At 35.4% G+C, this 23,386-nt stretch overlaps 2 protein-coding genes across 2 annotated transcripts; both read left to right on the top strand.

The window, feature by feature from the left end:
- The first annotated feature begins 7,949 nt into the window (after window positions 1-7,949).
- On the top strand, window positions 7,950-15,075 carry LOC146748128 (uncharacterized). Its single transcript, XM_085504781.1, has 5 exons — window positions 7,950-8,031; window positions 8,489-8,644; window positions 9,168-9,369; window positions 13,913-14,156; window positions 15,017-15,075. Exons 2-5 carry the CDS (start codon window positions 8,595-8,597, stop codon window positions 15,073-15,075), a joined length of 555 nt encoding a protein of 184 aa, XP_085360907.1. The 5' UTR covers window positions 7,950-8,031; window positions 8,489-8,594.
- LOC146748127 (uncharacterized) lies at window positions 14,471-23,093 on the top strand. Its single transcript, XM_085491613.1, has 8 exons — window positions 14,471-15,558; window positions 15,881-15,931; window positions 16,302-16,450; window positions 17,165-17,236; window positions 18,478-18,573; window positions 20,456-20,544; window positions 21,579-21,674; window positions 23,067-23,093. Exons 1-5 carry the CDS (start codon window positions 15,348-15,350, stop codon window positions 18,562-18,564), a joined length of 570 nt encoding a protein of 189 aa, XP_085347739.1. The 5' UTR covers window positions 14,471-15,347; the 3' UTR covers window positions 18,565-18,573; window positions 20,456-20,544; window positions 21,579-21,674; window positions 23,067-23,093.
- The last annotated feature ends 293 nt before the right edge of the window (window positions 23,094-23,386 follow it).

Below are 23,386 nucleotides of genomic sequence, written 5' to 3'. Positions count from 1 at the left end.
AACCCACTAGAAAGTGACGTCCTCGGAGACTGGTCTAGAAACCGAGTCCTCTGAGCATATAGTAATGCGAGTATGTGTGTGTGTGTGTGTGTGTGTGTGTGTGTGTGTGTGTGTACTCGCATTACTATATGCTTCGAGGACGTTGATAGGTTATTTGACCTGCCTCCGAGGACGTCTCAATGCTAGCGAGGACATTTTCAGGGTCCTCGGATTAAAGTGCTATAGAATGGCTTCAAATGACCTATTAACCACGTGACACCATTCTGAGACACGTCCTCGAAGAACGCGTAAAGTGTGAAAAATTTACACATTTTCGTTGGAGGCCCATTTCAGCCTCGGGCGCCCCCAATTTGACAGATACACATATTTCAAAGATACACGCAATTCAACAGTTATAACGCGTCTCACAGGTTAGTGCGCCACCTTTTAATGGCATATAGCAAAGGTATTACCACAATTCCAGTTTTAAGTGAGATCCGAGGACCCCGGGGGACATGAGAAGCCTCATTGTTGTCCAAAACATGATACACAATGTGTAAAGGTAGCGAGAAGGGTTTGATGACGTTTCTGATTAAAGCATTCTCTGTCTATTATCTCATTCAGAACCGTAATTTAGCTTATATATTTCAAAAGCCTAAGTATAGAGGGACACGTTGGCACAATCTGGAGAGTCAATGTTTACATAATTACTACGTGACCACAAAAATGGCAAAACTTTTTGTAAAAATGACCAAGTCTGCGATTGCGAGAGTACAATGCGGGAATTTCCAGGTGAAATTTGTGCAAGGCATTGTCTGTAATCAAGTCTATTGAAATGCGTCTTCCATAGTCAAAAGACCTATTCTTCCGATTTCTATGCAGGTTTGTTTTTTGTCCCCTAATTACTCCATACTTGGCACCTTTAACATACTATTGTTCTGTGACAAAGCATTTTCCTAAAAAACCCAGACATATTTCGCACACCATCATTATCTTTTGAATGCTAACTGCGAGTTTGAATGTCCTAGTCCGAACGCACTTGATTTGGCGGTGGTCCCAATAAGTCGTACTCAATCAAAACTTCAACTCAAGAAAAATGCGAAAAACAGTTTTCGATAATAAAACATTGTAAATTTGCTGCGTTATTATAAACATGCACTAAAATGGGCAACACATTAATCACTGATATCATAGAACTCATAAAGAGTGTCAGATAATGAATAATTTCAAGCGTGAAAAATGAAGAAAATTGCTGGCATTTGAGTCCGTACTTCAGGAACGTTCGGGCACGGTTACTAAAAAAGTAACCGTGGTTCGGGTTTCCATTGTTATGCAAACGAACAACGAGGGATAATCCTCTGACAAACATTACTGTCCCACTGTACACGCTGACAGTTTACAAACAAGCTAATCCTTCAAGTGTCTCTGATAAGAAATCTAACAAAACGGGTTTCATGGTGAAAAAAAAATTGCTGTGTCAGAGCATGATGGTCAGAGTGTGACGCTGAGTGGCAGATTTTGTTTGCCTCGTCTGTCAACGCTTTTTTTTCCTCGCCATTGCGTTAGAAAAAATGGTATTAGTAAAATAGAATATTGACTTGGAAAATAAAACTATTTAAACGAAACTTGCGCAAAGTTACAGTATTTTCGCACAACCTCCCGCCCGCTTCCGTTTTCCAATCACTTTTTTGTCTCGCTTTTGCTACCGCTTGCTGAATTCGACCGAACAATTTCCGCTTTATTTTCGACCGCGCAATTCACAAAATATCATTCGGACTAAAAAAAAAAATTCCGAGGTTCACATTGCCTTATCATTGTTTTTCTGTTTTCTATATATGTTGAACAGCTGACACAAGTTCAAATACTTTTTGTTTTAACTATATATAATTATATGCACGCAACCTGACCCTTTGACCTAGATTTGGCTTGGACTGAATATTTTATTTTAAACAATATTCTGACGTGAAATACAAAATGTATTTCGACACAAGTACAACATGGTTGTCTGGGTTTTCTTTCCTGATTATTGAGTCTTCGCAATGTGTTTTGTATAAGTATTGTTGTTTTCCTCCGAGGCGAAGACAAGCTGAAAGACCATGAAGCTAAATGGCAGTTCCATTCTGAGTGAAAGAAAATATTTTCTAAGCCTAAAATAAACCCTAATATTACACCTCTTTGTGTATTTGTTAATATTTATTAGTATTTGTTTGGAATATCGTTGGTTTCTTCATACTGAGTTTAGGACGGGCGTCGATCAACACAATGCTGACAATGGACGTTAGATAAACACGCACTGTTTACGATAGGAAGCTTACACCCGTTATATCAGAATCCTTAACAGGATGTTTACCCGAATATTGTGCAAATTTGGACAAATTATATATATATATATATATCACTCACTCAAAAATACGATACACTTGTCTGGAAGTGGTGAATTTTGAGATACAAATATGGCATTAAATCCATCGAATTTAGGGAAACCATGTTTGATCATGGTGTATATAAATTTTGAATTTTGAGATAATTCACTGGAACGATGCCTGATAATTATGTATTTAAACTATGTCGGGCCGATTGTACATGAATCCAAATTAAATATACAAAAATGGACCAAGCAGTCCCTCAAGCTGGAAGACTTGAACTATCACTGAAACTTAGGGATACAATTTCATTGACGCCAAGTAACATAGTTTCAGGCCTGGCCAGTATTTTATCGTAAATTAGATCAAGACTGTAGAACTTTATTCTGAAGACTACATATATATATTTGGCATGAATGGAATACAGTTTCTTCACGTGCATCGGCCAGGGATCAATCGCTGCGAACACGACCAAGTACATACTTGTGTATTTGTCTGCTGTCCAAGACAAGTCATTTTACAAGGACAATCACGAGGCGTGTTTCTACGGGAAAGGTGACTCAAAACGCTGACGAGATTGATTAAAATGAATTGTAATGAAAGTATAATATGTTTCCCCACCATGGGTGGCTAGGCCGCGGGTACACGGTGTCATGCGACACCTGCTCACGAATTATGCCGGCTATTTGCTACCCAGTTTAGTTTTCCAGGAACCTTTCCCAAACTGAGGGACAGCTGCTACAAAATAGGCAAAATATTAAAAGATAAAATTACATGTCATGTTTGAAATGTGCATTGATATATAACATGTTACACTCAGTGGGTGTGCTACAGATTCCGATCAATATTACAATATATTTTATTTTCTATATTCAGATTCATAGATTCAAATATAGCCAATCACGTTATCTCACTGCGCGAAGCGGTGAATAAACTGAAATTACAGTAACAAAACTCCCAACACAGCCGCCATGGCACGAATAACCTTTAAATCCACCAGGCTATAATGTGACTGATATTTGTTTAAATGGATAACTCTATTGTACATGGTCGCGAATAAAAAGGTCTGTCTGATCACTGTGGTCTGATGCACTGCGTGTTTTATAATAATTTAGACACGTAAAAAGCAACCTGTGCAATTTGAATAGGATTAATTGGTTTTGTCTTAAGTAGTTATTTTGTAATAAATTTGCCGTATTTTAAGAACATCCGCTCAACTGCTGAAGCAGGCGATGTAGTGTCGTGGTCGTTGATAATGTTTAACTGAAGTGTAGCCGAGTTCTTTCCTTTTTTGTTCTTTGTTTTGAATATTAGAATTGGGCACGTAACGACTCTATCTTATTCATCAATTTTTTATCCCGTTGAACATGCCGTTTTATAACTACAAATATTTCGATTTTGATAGTAGGCATAATCTCTGCTGCCGACTGTCATTACATTTGTTAGAAAGTATTAGAACATATAACCACAGTGTGTACTCAAAAAGCATCGACAATCAAAAATGCTATTGACATGTCAGACAGTCCGCTAATAATAACCTATACTTAAAGTTCAAATTGTTGAGCCCCATGAATTGTATGCTAGTACTCCGAATGGGATATCACTGTACGCAAGGTAGTAGGACATGTGTGAAGCTAAATAACACATTGTAATAAACAGAACAAAATCCCGATATTGAATTTTGTTTTGTTCTAATAACTCATGTGCGCATTCACATTGTGATTTATTTTGGTTTGAACAATACGAAATGCGATGTCTGCCCATACTGGGAGTACACGTTAGATAAAAACAGATCTATTCTAAAAACACTCAATAATAGACAACCCTGCAAAAAATTTAGAATCAAGTGCGACAATATCAAAATATGTCGTATTAATAAACGTCTTAGCAACTTAAACTTACTGTAAAAATACTCGAAAATATAATGTATGACCATTGAACAATTTAACAAAAATAATCTTGCAAATTTTTGACAACTTGAACATGCATTATTTCACACGAAAATAAACAATCACGCTGATATTTTGATAGTGATTTCGGGGTTTTCCTTGCCAAGAATTTTTTTACAGTATTGACCTTTATGATGCGCTGTGTTAGTTACTTTATAGAAACGTTTTTGTGTGAAAGAATTCTGCCCACACTGTCGGAAATAGGACCAAGGTTAACGGTGCTATATGCCTATCAAGCCTACTTTAGTAAATGCCGTATAAATATCCACTGCAATTGATTTCATGAAGAAACATAAACCTCGTTGAAACAGTTTGTTCTTTTTTATCGTACATGATTTGTCGAACTGTCAAACGCCATATGCTTTTCCAAGACCAATTTAAGGAATAATAAATGTGGCTGTCTCTACCACCACCGCCACCACAAACAACGCCAAAATCATAAAATCGATAAAGACTAAAATTGCATGGAGTATGTTGCATGAGCGAAGTTGTTTTACTTATATATTTTATTAAGTATAGACATTAACTTATTTTCTCTTGCATCGTCTGTAGGATTTGTCATTTGGTGAAGCTTCGTACACATGCGTCAAAGATTCTTTTTCGGCGGATATCAGTATTTTGCTATCAGTTAATACGTGATAGTTAATTCAATTTTGGGGAAGCAGAGTATATGTTATGTAACAGGCACGGTTACAATCGTATTAGTATTTATAAATATCGCTATGTCGGTGTTTCCCGCAAACAAACATGTTTAATCCAAATAACTGGGACATAAATTCAATGTGATCAGGAAAAATGAAAACAGAGGTATAAACAAGAGTACCAATGCACAAGTTTTAATGAGCATACATTTAGAAATATCTAACACGGATACTCTATACTATTTGAGTACGTTTTTTTCAGTTACTTGGCAAGTAATTCTCAACCTAAATCAGGTCATATAGCAAAATATGTATGAATCATACACTTGCAATTAGTTCATAAACGGTTTTGATAATACACAAAAAAGAAACGTCCTCGGAGACAGGTTCTAAAAAACAGTCCTCAGATCATATAGCAAAATAAGTATGAATCATACACTTGCAATTAATTTGTAGATGGTTTTTATAATACATAGAAAAGAAACGTCCTCGGAGACAGGTTCTAGAACAGTCCTCAGATAATATAGCAAAATAAGTATGAATCATACACTTGCAATGAATTTGTACACGGTTTGTATAATACATAGAAAAGAAACGTCCTCGGAGACAGGTTCTAGAAACAGTCCTCGGATCATATAGCAAAATAAGTATGAATCATACACTTGCAATGAATTTGTACACGGTTTTTATAATACATAGAAAAGAAACGTCCTCGGAGACAGGTTCTAGAAACAGTCCTCGGATCATATAGCAAAATAAGTATGAATCATACACTTGCAATTAATTTGTATACGGTTTTTATAATACATAGAAAAGAAACGTCCTCGGAGACAGGTTCTAGAAACAGTCCTCGGATCATATAGCAAAATAAGTATGAATCATACACTTGCAATTAATTTGTATACGGTTTTTATAATACACAGAAAAGAAACGTCCTCGGAGACAGGTTCTAGAAACAGTCCTCAGATCATATAGCAAAATAAGTATGAATCATACACTTGCAATGAATTTGTACACGGTTTTTATAATACATAGAAAAGAAACGTCCTCGGAGACAGGTTCTAGAAACAGTCCTCGGATCATATAGCAAAATAAGTATGAATCATACACTTGCAATTAATTGGTATACGGTTTTTATAATACACAGAAAAGAAACGTCCTCGGAGACAGGTTCTAGAAACAGTCCTCAGATCATATAGCAAAATAAGTATGAATCATACACTTGCAATTAATTTGTATACGGTTTTTATAATACATAGAAAAGAAACGTCCTCGGAGACAGGTTCTAGAAACAGTCCTCGGATCATATAGCAAAATAAGTATGAATCATACACTTGCAATTAATTTGTATACGGTTTTTATAATACACAGAAAAGAAACGTCCTCGGAGACAGGTTCTAGAAACAGTCCTCAGATCATATAGCAAAATAAGTATGAATCATACACTTGCAATTAATTTGTAGACGGTTTTTATAACATATAGAAAAGAAACGTCCTCGGAGACAGGTTCTAGAAACAGTCCTCAGATCATATAGCAAAACAAGTATGAATCATACACTTGCAATTAATTTGTATACGGTTTTTATAATACGCAGAAAAGAAACGTCCTCGGAGACAGGTTCTAGAAACAGTCCTCAGATCATATAGCAAAATAAGTATGAACCATACACTTGCAATTAATTTGTATAGGGTTTTGATAATACATAGAAAAGAAACGTCCTCGGAGACAGGTTCTAGAAACAGTCCTCAGATCATATAGCAAAATAAGTAAGAAACATACACTTGCAATATATTTGTATACGGTTTTTATAATACACAAAAAATAAAACGTCCTCGGAGACAGGTTCCAAAACAGTCCTCAGATCATATAGCAAAATGAGTATGAATCATGTATTTTAAATTAGTTTCGATAATACACAGGAAAGAAACGTTCTTGAAAACTGGGTCAGACCCTCCTAGGGACATTTTCTGGCCATAAGTAATTTGGAGCTACTCCATTTAGTCAGTTATTAAAAATGCGATATCTTATTTCGCCTTCCACAAGGACTGGACGTTTGTTCATTTACCTGTCAAAACTAAAATCTTTTTTTGTGAATGAAGTATTTCTAATGAGTACATTGGCATCATGGTATTGTATTACCATACTTCGCTGTCTGAACGCGTTTTTTAGTAAACATGTTACAAAAGTATGTCGTGCGTCCAACTTTCATGAATTCGGCTGTAAGACGTAGCACTCACGTTAAACGCAAAGAATTGCGCAAGCGAGGACTTTAATGTTTTTCGAGGAATTATTTTTTTGCGGGTAAAATGGTGCTCAGACCGCAAAAGCGAGAATATTGGGGAACACATGGTTCCAGTACTTGTCTTTCAATGTAAAATGGAAAACGTATGTGAAAGCGAAGAAATGTTACTACTCGCGTGGACGTGCGCATAATATGGGCATGGAGAAAAGGCCAACAAGTTAAGCATGGCGGGCACTCGAAGCACACGACGGTCACATCGACTGCTCTCTTCTAAAGAAGATCAAATAAAAGTTGCAGAATATTATATAGCCAAACAAACTGACCAGCCAGGATTTTATGAGACGATTGTGCTATGGAAAGGTATGACGTTCCACTGTTCACTTTACTGTTTCTATTTGTTGTCTGTCTTCAGCGACAATGTGCTAAATGCTGGGACCAAGCGCGTAGGTGTTACCATACCGAATACTAGTAATCTAAACAGAACACTTTTATAGTAGAATGCACTTACTGTAAAATAATTTCAAACTGAGTGACAATATTTTTTTTATCTAATTATTTTTTTTATTTTGTACGCGTTCTCGTTGTTTTGTTTTTGTATTTCGGCAGTACGCATTAATATCTGGCGGCAATGAAAGTGCATGCTAAAAAAAAAATAACTGTGATTTATTGTTTAGACACAAAAATGAGATTAGCCGTAAGAACACTGATATTACACCAGTTTCCAAATACAAAATTCTATAATAAAACTTAGGGAGTCTTTGGTCTTAATAGCTTAGGGGGTCTCAATAAAAAATGGCAGTTTTGTTCTGATCGGCTGTGATTTTTTGATATGCTGTGAATGGAGTTATTCAGGAAGGTAATAATGTAAAGAATTAACAAATTTTTTGTGCTCAGTTCGGCTTGATTAATAATATGCAATCAATTTCCTGTCAGTTGACAACACATTATATTCTAAACCAAAGACTGACAGCACGTTTTTCGAAGACCCTGTGCCGTTCGAACCATGGCAGTGGAATCGAAATTTACTTCAGTCTGCGTTAGATTTGTGCATTCAGATCTCAGTATATTGAAAAAGACGTTTGTTTATAGTTTTTAGCGATAATCAGCAAGTATTTCAGCTGTTCGTTGTACGATTCTTTGATGTCCCTCAGATGAGAATATATTTAATCTGACTGTTTGCCGTTTACCACGCTGCTCAATGTCCTAAATAACTGAACGGCTTCATCACTGCTTCATGTTAACTTGTATTTCGAAATATATCCAAGTCACAAGTGTAATGACTAGTTTATCATTTATGGTTTATTTTATTCCAGGTAGAGGTGTTTTTGCTGGAAAGCAATTCAATAAAAGAAATTTCTTATTGCAATACGATGGTGAACTTATTAGTGGGTCGGAGGGAGAGATTCGTGAAGTCTTCTGATGGCAGTGTATTCCGTTACTTTTTTTAAATTCAAGGATAAGACATATTGGTTAGTGTCCACATCTTTACAATCTTTTCATATGAAACTCATTTAAACTGCATTTAATATTAGCCTATCCCATAGTACTGTGTACATGTCTGTGTTGTGACTACTATGTGACCCTGTACCACAGCCACAGAAATTATTCAAACTCAAACACAACACATGTGGTGTTTTTTTAATTCATACCTACTATCACCAATAAATTACATGAACAAATAAGGCCAGTAACCCCATCTACCAATATTTGTAACAAATATCAAATTCTTATTTTATGTAATAGTAAAGCTTTAACAACTTTGCCATGTTAGCCACAAAGAATATTTCTTCATTTATTTCTTTTAATGTAGTGGATGACCATATATGACTGTATGCAATTTACTATTATCAATAACTTGGGATTGCTGGTCATTCTTAAGTCTATATCAAATGAATGATTGTGACAGTAAAAATAATCTTTTAACTCTTAGTCCATAAAAAAAATCTACCTTGCTATATATTTTTCAAAAGCTATATTTTGCCAATGTTGCAGTATCGATTCTACTAATGAACCTGGCAATGGACCTAAATATGGGCGGCTAGTAAACCATGAAAGAAAATCTCCAAATGCAAGAATGAAAACACTTGAATTCAAAGGACAGCCATACCTGGCACTATTTGCTGTAAAAGACATTGACGTCAATGAGGAAATATTATATGATTATGGACCAGTCAAATTACCATGGGAGCATAAGGTAAGATAATGCTTATTTTCATAATAATGTTATAACAGCATATGCCTTATAAATATATTTATATACAATTTCCAGTTGAGAAGTTGGTGAAAGTCTGAAATGGGTAATATTTGTTCACATCATTCCTTTAACTGATTCCATTCGAAATTGCACATACACTTGCACATGTACTACCACAAACACAAGTACAGTAGGATTGTCTGGTTTGCAAAGTCCATTGGTGTGATATTTTTTTCTTCTGATCGTTGACTTGTGTTCAAGATTTGTATAATTATTCCTGTTTTCCCTATGAAAAAGAATATGGACTGAGTGAAATATTTCTAATTTTCTAAAATACATCCTGACCTTGCACTCGCTACATGTATTTGTTAATTTTGCATGTGTATGGTATGGCAGTATGTCAGTAGATATATCCAGAAAAATATTTTTAATGGTTTGAAAATGCCTATTGTTTGGAATGTTGTTCGCTATTAGTTTGCCCATACTGAGTTTTGGACAGTCAAAACCGATATCTATCATTCAGCAAGATCAGCTAAAACAGGACAAACCTGGACTAAAATTCCTGGGAATAATGTACAACAATGTGACGACTGAGAACCATAATTATTGAGGTACTATTTATTATATATATTTTCTGATTTTTCATTGCTAAACCAAAAAAAAATTTAAGTTGTCTCAAGGTGAAACAGTCATTAAAATCAATGTATTGGTTCATTTCAACTATGCATTTATCACCTTGAAGTGTTGAAAAAAAAAATCCAATAGCAAACCCGTAAAATTCATGAATTTCCCTACTTCAGTGCTAAAAATGGTTGAGCATGTGGGTGTGGTACACTGGCAAATGGCTGTGGATAATACAACTGAACATGATTCTGTCATTCGAGTCGTGTTTCAATAAGCTGACTTCAATTTCCATGATATAAAATATTACATTTAATTTGCTAAAATCATAACAAAGATCTGAGTATTCAAATCATATAACAAGAGGTCACAGTTCAAGTTGCATTTATGAATGAACAATGTGCCATACGATTTGAAACATTAATTAATTAATTAGCTACATTTGATCCAAATATGAGTTTTCATTGGCCAGAGAAGTCATTTGTTAATGCCCGTTTACCCATGAGAGAGACCCCCCCAATCTTTAACATATTTTTAGCAAACAAGTTTTTTGGGCCACCATTCACTGAGCATGTACCTTTAATCCCTTTACAGTATTCAAAAAGAAACATGGATACAACTGATGCACAAAGGATAATCAGTATATCAGTTGAAAAAATTGCTTCAGATAGAAATCGGCTCTCATTCAGAAAACTGCGTATTGCCCCAAATATTCAAAAGATCCTGCTAGTATCTAATGTCATCAGCAAAGCTAAACTGGTTTTTTCAAGACAAATGATTATTGGGTTACAACAACAGCCCAGTTTGGAATTGGGATATCATGATTGCAAGCTAGAAACTATGTCAATATACAAGACTGAAGTGAATGTTACTGATAAGACACAGGAGTTGTTAAATCGTCTTTCTAAGATCACAAAGTTGAGAAGTTGTATTCAGAAAGGGAGTATTAGGTCATGAATGGCAAAATTCTCCCCCGAGATGGTAATGGGACAAACATTTCAGTTTTTTTTTTAATTTACAACATGCTGTAATTTGGAGTGTATTTTAGTCCCCGTTCGAACGAAGTCCGTGCGTTCGTCCAGAGTCGTATCTCAGAATCCCTTGGACCGATTCCGTTCATTCTTTGCATGTGCCTAGTACTTTATGTGGCACATATGCACATGCAGTGGTTTAGTGATTCGATTCAAAATGGCCGACTGGCAGCCATCTTGTTTTTTGAAAATGTTGTATTTTTGACATGCTTTGTCAGTTTTCATTCAAATTTAGTACATAGATCATACATGTTAGGATACATGTCCCCGACCGTCTGTGAGTTCCTGAGTCTGTCCGTTCGTCCGTCCGTGCGTCAGTCTGTTCTGAGTCATATTTCAGAATCCTGTAGACCGATTCCGTTCATTCTTTGCATGTGCCTTGTGCCTTATGTGGGAGATACGCACATGCAGTGGTTTAGCGATTCGATTCAAAATGGCCAACTGGCAGCCATCTTGTTTTTTGAAAATGTTGTATTTTGGACATGCTTTGTCAGTTGCCATTCAAACTTGGTACATAGATTATACATGTTAGGTTACATGTCCATGCCGATTTTTTTCGTAATTGGATCAAAGATGGTCGGTATCTTCTTTTCTTTTTTTTATGCGGTATCTTGGACGTGCTCTGTCAGTTTTCATTCAAATTTGGCACATACATGTACTTTATACATGTTAGGATGCATGTCCATGACAATTTGTTTCAAAATCTGATTGACAGCCATCTGACTTTTTGGCCTTACTACTATTAATATTTCCACAATTTATGTACTATTTTCATTCATATTTGGCACATACATCATACCTATCAGTGTGTTTCATAATCAGATCAAAGATGGCCGAATAATGGCTGTTTTTATTTTTGGCCATATTACTACTACACAGAACACGTGTTTTGATGTACCGTACTCGACCGGGTTAGCGCCCAGAGGCCTCAACTCAGAAAATCACGATTTTGTAGGGGTGGGTGCTTACCCGAGCACCCCCCTCGAAAAAGAGTGCAAATGAAAATTTTGATTCATCAAGTGACAGATTACGTCTTTGAGGGAAAATCAAATTACTAAATTAATTTGCGTCGTCATTGATTTTCACAATGAAGAAACAGAAATGATCACAAAAAATATGCACATTTTATTACAATATTAATTACGTACCACCATAATTTACGGAATTAAAAACATTTGAGTCTTTTGGAACACAGTCGAAGTCAAAATTGTCATATTATTTCCACTGACGAAGTTGTTGGATCGTACGCAAACTCTCGATGAAAATCACTTTCTGCCATGATGCAATTGCAGATTTGACCTACAGCAGCGTTGTTTGACCTAATGGGTCAAAGTTGGTTATTAACTAATCAGAATGCTGTGTTGTACTGACGCAATTCTTCGGAAATTCCCAAAGACTTTCCGGTAACGCAATGCGGAAGTGAATAATCGATGTTGAAGTACGATCTGTTGGAATTGATTTCAGCGAATAAACGACATGGTTTTTCCAAAAAACTAGTAACTAGCCATTTTTGAGAATTAGACTGAATATGGCATGAAATATGTATTGCATTTTACTTGTATTAATTAATAACAGGTCATTGTCGAAGCGTAGTTTACGCACGGTTACAGTGTTCTACGCATTCACAACATGTTCACAGCGGTCGATGTCCACGCTGTATCATATAAAAACGCTTACCAAGATTCGTTACGCAAGACCAAGTTTTAAATTAGTTGCATTTTGAAGGGGGGTGGGCGCTTTGCCGAATGTGACCCCAAATATAAAAATTGCGCAAAAGTGGGGGGTGGGCGCTTGCCCGGGCATGGGCGCTAACGTGGTCGAGTACGGTAAATAGACAATCTGTTGTATACGCCACTTGGAACTCAAGTTTCAAGGACACGCTCGCGACAACCCCTCTGCTTTAATATGATGAGCACAAAAAGAACTTTCAAAAATTTAATGGGGACTGTGTCATTTTCAATGACTTGTAAACAATGTACCGGTAGTAGGGCTTGTAGAGCTTTTGAAATATGTTATAGAAGAGCTGACCTAATTTTATCCCACGTGTCCATTAGTAAATTTTCGCAGCTGGTTAAGTATTCAAAACAAGAAAAATTTTTGCATTATGCCTGTCACCTTTTTTGGGGAGAACAATGCCATTCCGATTCCAGACCTTGGTCATGTATGGATAGATCTTGTGTGAACTTAATACATACATGTACATTGAACGTTTGCAAGTAATTTTGTTTCTCAGACTGGATTCAAAATGGCTGACTGGTGGTCATTTTGTTGTTAGTTATGAATGTGGGGTGGGGGGCGGGGTTGGCATTTTGTTGTAATGAATGTGGTTTCAGAGCTGTATCTGACATTAATTGACCAGGATGGATCTGATTCAGAATGGTGGAATGCTGTTATAAAGTATGCCTCTGACATATATTGATTGATGGCAATCAAACTACTATTCCTATGTCATTTCTTTCATGCTCTGATTCAAAGTGGCTGACTAATTTCAGTTATGTTTACTGTTAAAATAAGAATGACTCTTGTCATATCATGAAATGACTTGCTTTGGTACAAAATTGTTGACTGGTAGCCATTTTTTATGAATTCTTTACCAGATCACTGACATGCTTGAACATGCTTCAAACATCACATAAGCATCAAACTTAATGTTGTACATTTCCATATATATGGAACTGAATCTCGCTCATACATGAACAGATTTTGTTTACTACATGGTATATGCATTTTTCACATATAATGGTATTTAAAACATTATGTTGAAAAAGTAACGTGAAATAGCTGTGCTATTTCCAATGACTTGATTTTCTTGTATGCTGTTGAGTGAGATTAAATATAAATATTTATTGCTCTAAAATCTTTGTCTTCTTCTATTTGTATTGCTTTTGTAGATATTAAACTTGCAACAAACACAAGGATCTGCTATGTCATACCAGGATGTACCAGGGTGTCACGTATTACCAGAATGCACATCATCTGATGAAATCAGTTGTCAGTTAGCCAAGTCTCAAGTACCAGGGTGCGACATATTACCAGACCACACGTCACTAGATGGAATTAGTTGTCAGTTAGCCAAGTCTCAAGTTCCAGAGTGTGACGTATTACCAGACTGCACATCACAGGACGGAATCAGTTGTCAGTTAGCCAAGTCTCAAGTACCATGGTTTGACATATTACCAGACCACACATCACCGGATGGAATCAGTTGTCAGGTAGCCAAGTCTCAGGTACTTGGGTCTGACACAATACCAGACCGCACATCACCGGATGGAATCAGTTGTCAGTTAGCCAAGTCTCATGAACCAGGGTGTGACATATTACCAGACCGCACATTAACGGATGAAATCAGTTGTCAGTTAGCCAAGTCTCAAGTACCAGGGTGTGACATATTACCAGACCACACATCACCGGATGGAATCAGTTGTCAGTTAACCAAGCCTCAAGTACCAAGGTGTGACATATTACCAGACCACACATCACAGGACGGAATCAGTTGTCAGTTAGCCAAGTCTCAAGTACCAGGGTGTGACATATTACCAGACCACACATCACCAGATGGAATCAGTTGTCAGTTAGCCAAGTCTCATGTACCAGGGTGTGACATATTATCAGACCACACATCACCAGATGGAATCAGTTGTCACCGGATGGAATCAGTTGTCAGTTAGCCAAGTCTCAGGTACCTGGTTCTGACATATTACCAGACTGCATTTCACCAGATGGAATCAGTTGTCAGTTAGCCAAGTCTCAAGTACCAGGATGTGATGTAATACCAACCACACAACACCAGATGGAATCACCACTCCGTCAATCCAGTGTCAAGTACCACAGTGTGACATATCGTCAGACCACACATCATCCGATAAAATTAGTAGCCCGTTAGCTGAGATTGTTACTGATCGTCACTTGAACGCTGCTCCATTAACGAATGTTTTTACAAACAATACTGACTCAGAATATGGCTGTACATGATTTGTGATGTTTCCATAATTCAGTTCGGATGAAATATCCCAAACAGGCTGGACAGGGAACATATTTAGTTGCACCTATCTGATATGATGGTTTTTTAAAGGGAATTAGAAAACCCTTTCCTGCCTTGAGTACTTCAACATTATTTGCATGATTTCCTTTGTTAGCTTTTGCCACAGCAATTTTCTTTCAGCACTTCTGGATTTAAAACTCAACACATGAGCTACATCTGGTTCTTCACTATGCTTGAGAATCCAATACGTGCTACCATGTGCTTGAACAAATATGCACAGAAATGTGGTTTGACTTGCCCTGAATGTTTCAACTCAACCAATCTTGAGAAAACAAATTGCAACTATGTCTCAACTTTTCAACTTGAAAGACAATGGACAGGAAATTTTGGCTGTTTTTTTGGGTCATTACATCAGAGTTCATAGGAAGTTTTATAGGATCCCACAAGACACCCTGCAGATCGCTAAAGTCAGCAGAATTCTACTTGCTTGTGAAAGAGGATCTGTGGAAAAGTACAAGAACAAATCACTTGATGACATAGAGATTGACTTGAATGGTAAGTATGGATTTACTTTAACGTACATATATGCCAGAATATTTTCAATGAATGTGGTGATGGTATGTTCTTTTTTACCGCCCTATATTCGTGAAAGTAATTCCTGATTGGATGAAGTCATTTCGAAATTGTATTTATGCCAAAGCCACAGTTCCTGTGGTTGGCAAAATGGTTTTCAACTGCAGTTTTGAAATTTTTAAATGTTATTCTAAAAATCGTAAATCACATTTATGCCTAAACAAAAATGGATGTTCTTACATCAAAAAAAAAATTAATTTCTCATTACTATTGTATGCTTCATCAATATGTGTGTTTATTTCAGAGGTTTCAGATGATGAAGAATCAGTGCTGATTGATATCAAGACTCCTGAAGGTATGTGAGAGTTATAATACTGGAAAATCAAGAATTTATGGATGGATTGACGATTAGAAACAAGGTGGCTGAATGTCAATCATTTCAGTGTTAAAAAAATCATAATTAAGCATCAGCTTCTGGATCCATATCTCTGACATGTTTATGTTCCAACTATATTACTATAAACAAAATTATACATCTTAAGTTTGATAACTAACTGGGACTGTGCCATGCATGGCTTGTTTTTTATAAAGGGGAAATAAAATCCAACTATGAAACTATTACATTACGTTATTCTTCATGAACAGCGTCTGTGTTTGCACACACTGTCACAGATCAGTACATTTCCGAATCTTTATTACTTTCATTATACCTGGTATTTTTTCAGCACCTACTGAGAAAACAGCAGATTCAACTGTATGTAAGATAGAACCGTATTTGATACTAGAATCCAGTTTTAGGAATCTCAAGAATGGGAATGAACTTTCTGATGATATTGTCAATTCTGCTGTCTATCCTGCCACTCAAAAAAGAGAGGTAACTTAAAGTTATATTAATTTAAAGTTATATTAATTACTTCACTGAGTCTGTGTCACATGTACATCATTGTAATTAGATAAGAAATAATTTGTGTACACTATAGCATGCTGTACAGTTATCATGTGCTAGATAATATAATTAAAAAATAGAAATGATAATATTATAAAAGCTAAATTAAATCTTGTTTAAATTGTTAATACAATAGGGGACATTATACTATATAGGTTTTTTTTCAGAAAGATGTGTTCAACCTATAGGTGTCTTGGCAAATTTAAAATCTGAAAAACTAAATTTCAGGATTAATGGCATTGGTTTGTTTGTTAAAGCTTCTCTTGTACATTAATGTACATTATTGCTATGCATAGCTCAACAATTTCTCTTCTGGACAACTGAAGATAACCTCACTCTTAAAAGAATTATTAGATGGCAGAGGAGTTCAAACTTTATTTTGAACACCATTTGTTTTCATTTGAGTTCTTATTCATAATTTCATGTTTAGTTTTATATCCTATACATGTCCAGGCTCCACATGTATGTGGTAAATTTTGTTACCACTTTTCCAGCTGAAGACTACAAGTTGTGAAATATTTGTTATTCTATATCACTAATAGCTCTAAATTAAGTTAAACTTTGTGATTTAAACTGAGCATCATTAAAACTATGATGTTCAAGTCAATTTGATAACTATATTCTTGATATTTTTTTTCTCAGAGAATCAAATTTTTTGACCATAATTTAATGTCATCCATTTGTCTGAGGGGTGAAACCACTTATCCAAAGAAGGTAAGATTATCAAGCTTTAAAAGTTTTTGTGACCTTTATTTTATAAAACTTTGTCTAAACTAGTTCATGTATGTTTTCATTCTTAGCAGTATACATGTCGAGTAAATAGAAATTTCACATGTGCCTATTCTGCATATGTATAAAAGATCTTATTTTTATTTTTATTATCAAAGTTGCATACTCTTCACTCATTTTTGCTTTTAGTCCCCGTTCGGACGTAGTCCGAAAACGGGGACTTATGTTTTGCCCTGTGTGCGTCCGTGCGTGCGTCCGTGTGTGCGAACGTGCATGGACCGATTAAGTTCAAACTTCACTCATACATCACACATTATATGGGACATATGCTCATGCATTTTTTTCATGATCCGATTAACGATAGCCGAATAAGGCTGAAAATGCATCAAAATCGCACATTTTCACCATTCCGGACCCGGATCTCAGTTATGCATGGACAGATTTCAGTCAAATTTGGTACATACATTAAACATAATAGGACCTTGATGCACGTTATTTTTTTTTCGGATCAAGTTCGAAATGGCCGACTGGCGGCCATTTTGTTTTAAAGAATTCAGTTCTGGATCCGTATCCGAGACATGTCTGGATTGATCAAGTTCAAACTTCACACACACAAGGTACATCATGTCACAAATATGTATGTGCATTTGTTTCATGATTTCATTAACGATAGCCAAATGGCGGCCTCTTTAAGGTCGAAAATGCATTGAAATCGCACATTTTCACCATTCCGAACCCGGATCTCAGTTATGCATGGACGGATTTTGTTCAAATTTGGTACATACATTAAACATAATAGGACCTTGATGCACGTTATTTTTTTTTCGGATCAAGTTCGAAATGGCCGACTGGTGGCCATTTTGTTTTAATAAATTCAGTTCTGGATCCGTATCCAAGACATGTCTGGATTGATCAAGTTCAAACTTCACACACACATGGTACATCATGTCACAAATATGTATGTGCATTTGTTTCATGATCCGCTTAACAATAGCTGAATGATGGCTATTTTAAGGCCGAAAATGCATCAAAATCACGTATTTTCACAATTCCGGAATCGGATCTCAGTCATGCATGGATGGATTTTGTTCAGATTTAGTACAATGTGTTGTACATATGCAGGTGCATTTCGGTCATGATCTGCTTTGAATGTATATGTCACTCAAATATGAACGGAACGGGGACGTGTATTTGACAATGACTTGTCTACTTTCATTTACACTTAGATTGATTTTTCCAAGCATGACTTGATAATGGGAACTATGTATGAAGGTGGACAAAATATTTGTGGTATTATACAAGATGGACACTGAACTCTTGTGGTAAATATTTAAGAATTTTTCTTAGTCATTCTCATGTATATACAAATTTATATAATAATCTTTCATTCAGTAATACAGATAACAAAGCACTGATTTCAATTTTCTCATTAAATCTTGCTGTCACTTTGCAGTTTTCTCAGTATCTTTGCCTACTTGTCTACTGAATTTGTAGAACACGGATAGGAGGCTATGTCGTGCAAAGCACCTCTACCTGTCTATCTTTTGGTACATCCTTCTGATTTTGTGAACACTTATGTTTGAAAAATGGTATTTTGTGCAAAAATTGTTTCATTCATTTCTTGTTATGCACTTTAGTTCTGTTGGCAACTATTACTGCAAAAATAACTATTTGCATTATATATTTTTTGATAGACAGTTTTTTGCAACATGCAATTATTAAATATTGGCAGTACTCACTGCACAGGTTACAGTATACAGGAATTCAGGTAGCTGTAACTAGGAAAAATATTTCTGTTGCTGTGCACTGGAAACTAAAATTACCTTACAGATATTACAACATTTCTATTCATCTGCACAGGACAACTACAACTGGTAGTTTATACTGCTTATATGCACTCAGACTGTTTTTATATTCAGCTTTTTCTTGAACTGGGACAACAGTGCACAATCTTAGAGGCTTATATTCAGTGAGGTCTTGAGCTTTCATCATGCATCGTATTGGATATATGCACATGCATACATGCTTCTATAGTGTAGGAATTTATCCACACATCCCCCATGGTACATGCAATATCATGAGTATAATTTCCTGTCATAATAAAGACAATGTTGTTCTTAGTATGTAGTAACATCATTAATATATGCCCACTTATTTATAGCAAAATAGAACTAATTATTCCAAGATGCCAACATCAGGACTTATGTGTATGGTAGACTCAGTTTGAGCGAGTCAATGAGTTTCAATTCAAAATGGCCAACTGGCAGTCATCTTGTTTTTTGAAAATGTCATATTTTGGACATGCTTTCTCAGTTTTTATTCAAATTTGTTTACATAGATCATACATGTTAGGATATGTCCTCCGTTCGTCAGTGCATCCAACTGTCTGTGCGTTCGTACGTTTGTTTGTCCGTCCAGAGTTGTATTTCAAAATTTGTAATTGTAGTGCCTCATTCCTATCTTCAGACATGCATTTTCTTAAACATACTTTAAACAATTTTAGCAAGTGCAATAACAGAGTGCACTTCAATTTGTTTTACTTTCACTTGTGATCTTTGTTTTTCTCTGCTATATCTTAAACCAGAGGGGTTGTCACGCAACACATGTTCGAATTTGATGTAAATAAACTATCTGTTGTATTTGCCACTTGGGACTCAAGTTTCAAGGACACGCTCGCAACAACCAACACCTTCACTTTAATATGACGAGCATAAAGAGAACTTTCAAAAATTTAATGGGGACTGTGTAATTTTCAATGACTTGTTCCTCATAACTATGTCATTTTTTTTTCATCATGTGAACAATTCCAACATTCAATGTTCCTGTCCCGATTTTGTGTCACAGTGAATGCGTATACATGTTGATTACTTTTGACTGTTGACCGAATGGAAATTTTGTGCTCTTGAGTCTTTTTGAATGCCACAATAAATGACAGACAAAAGATAATTTTTAGTCCTCAAATGTCAATTCACCAAAATACAACTATGACTTGTTTTAATTGGGGCACATTTTCTGTTTTAATATCTTATACGCATCTGACACAGATTTTGTTTATCTGTTGAACTCTTGAATGTGACTTGCCTGTATAGATATACTTATTCATATATTCTGTTGTTTTGAATAATAGAATAAATGAAACACACATACTTCTAATGATAAAGCTTCTGATATAAAAACACTTTTTTTTAATGATTGTTTTGACAGGAAGTAAATCAAATGGAGCGCAAAATATTATATCTCAATTCTTTGGGGGAAAGCAAAGAGAAAATGAATCAAATTCAGCAGAACTGGAAGTGAGTATTAGTCTATATTATGTACATGTATTGTTTTCCATAAGTCAACTGTTGGTACTAATCTGTTTCTGGTCTGTAGGGCTTGATAAGGTAATTTTTTGGTCTTAAAATTGGATGTTCAAGCCTTGGGTCTGTGTGTACAATTTTGGTACATGTATGTGTAAGTTAAATTTTTCCATTCCTGTATGAGCTTTGGAAAATCTTAAGGTCCTGGCCATCTTATGCACACATGTGTACAAGTATGTTGGGGAGCCAGTTTTTGGATGCAGTTTGGCCAACATCATTCAAATTTTACCAGTGCTGAAGTTTTTCAGTGTCACGGATGTCTATGATCATTTTTCTGTTACCAGTAATAACAATTGCATTGCATTGCCGAGTTGTAATTTTTATTTTGTCAAAGTTTGCTGCCATTGTTGAGCTAATACAGCCAACTGGTGGCCACTTTTATTTTGATGGATGGTATTCAGGACACACATCTGGAACAGGCCTAAAGAAATTCAATTCATTTTTTGTACATGGATAGTACATGACATACATGATTGTACATATAAAGATGTGGTCAAAGATGGACTGTCATTAGTTTTGGTTGTTAATTTGCATCTAAAAATCAAACTATTTTTCATGGCTGGAACCACATTTTTGGCATGTGTGGACTTATTTCAGTCAAACTTTTACCTTTTAAGGGGGGGGGGGTGATGCACATCGTGGCTGGTCAATATTTTGTTTTCATCCGTCCATTCAAAATTGTTTAGTACATGCATGGCATCAACATGTACATGGTTTTAATGAATGCTGAAGTAGCAACTTTTCACTTCTGCAAATACACTTACTACTTTGTGTCTGTTTTACAGCAATCATATTAGTAAATTCATCTGCTACTTACTGGTTAACATAATTTGAACAGGACTATGGCAATGAAAACACCTTAGTTTATGGTGATTGGATACTGTCACTTCTGAAAGCTAAAAATTTGTCCTCCACTGTTCTTTTACTCTTCTAACAGTTTTTGATTGAAATATTTCACTTTTTTTTAGTAAATTTGCAGTTAACAAAGAAGAAGATGGAAATTACAAAGTATCAACAATTGACCACGCAGTGCAAGTGTCTCTTGTGGAGTTTTTGTCATTAAGGTAAGGATATATCCCTGAATCATTTGAATATTTTGATGTGTATTAGTGTTACAGCCAGGAAACCTCATCGTGTGTCAGTTGAAATTTAATAGATATAAATAGATATTACAGTACAGCTAAATACTTACTTACCTAATGTGCTAATGCTTTGTTAAAATCATGTTATGACCTTGCTAACTCTACATTATTGAATGTAAGCTTTGTATTAACAGTAGGCTGTGACTGTATGGAAATACTCACAAAAATATTTGTTGATAAAAACAGTGGGCATAAAATATAGCAGAATGAAAATAAGTTGTCTAGATTACTACTACTAGATTACATGCTACTTATCAGGGATAGGAAAAAGTTGTCAAAACAACTATTCAAATTCACAACTCTGATTGATTGCTTGCCATGGCCTCATGCCAGCGCCAAGACAACATTTAGATTTGCAGTCCCTGTTGGTACATTCACTGTCACCCAACAGTGGTTTACTGTGTTTGATGCATTATTTATTACAGATGAATTGAAACATCAGTCCATGACTTCCCTTTGAATTTTCTGCGCAAGGACTGTACAAAATCAATCCATATTTGAAATGAGAATTATAGTTTATTATTATCACATTATATAGGACGAAAATTAAATAGTGTCCATTGTCGTAATTCAACATTGCGACGATGTCAATAAAGTTTCTATAGGGTAATTCAGTAACGATCTCCACTTGTCAAAAATACTTCTCGTAAAAATAACAGTAGTAATAGTCTTTGAATGTATTAATAAGAATGGCCAATTTATTACGGATACTTGATTGTACGCAAGTTAAATCTATAGATTATATCAAAGCAGTTCTATTGCCACTCGTCTAGTACAGATCAAGGATTGGATGATAGTAGATACATTATTTGACAAACATGATTACTGAAAAAACATGTGGCTGCAAAGTATAAAATATCTATCTTTCTGGAGCACAGTTGTATTTGTGTTTTACCTTTTCAAATGTATTATATTTTTGATTCAAACACTATTTTAATTATATTTAAAAACTTTGAATAAGAATCAACTTTACAACCCTGAATATGCTAACATTATGTTACACTAATGCAAAGCTAACATCAAGTTAACATGCATTAACACATTTTGGTAAACAAGTTTTGAGCTGAAATAAATGGCTCATGCATGAGGGAAATAGACATTTCATATTTCTTTGACTGCTGTCTAGTTTCATCTTGTGAGGTTTTTCACTTTCTGATGTCTATGATCATTTTTCTGTTGCCAGTAATAATAATTGCATTGCTTTGCCTATTTGTAATTTTTATTTTGTCAAAGCCTTTTTGGCGGATGAAAAATAATGTGGGCATGTAGTTATTTATACATGTTCTATGATTTACATGTATATCAATTTTTAAGTTTGCAGAGTATTTAGCAAAAGAAAAATACACACAATTATTGCATGGAATGGACAAAGTTTTTGAACTCAGAGAACATATCGTATGTTGGCTCTCAGAATCAGGTAAATAAGACATTCTCTCTTGAAAAAATAACTGGATTTTCTTGTGTTAAACTTTATAGTATTGGCTTTCATGTTTGTTACCCACATTCAGAATTTCTTCCTTTTAATTTTAAGTATATACTTTTCTTGAGTTCATATGTGATTTTGAAAGTAAATAAAATCAGAAATGCAAACAACTTTTAAAATCATAATGTGTAATTTAGTGTCATTTGGGTTC

Source organism: Saccoglossus kowalevskii, chromosome 2 (genome assembly GCF_978046115.1).
Source record: "Saccoglossus kowalevskii chromosome 2, keSacKowa6.1, whole genome shotgun sequence".
Classification (NCBI taxonomy): Eukaryota; Metazoa; Hemichordata; class Enteropneusta; family Harrimaniidae; genus Saccoglossus; species Saccoglossus kowalevskii.
This window is presented reverse-complemented; position numbering and strand designations above follow the sequence as displayed.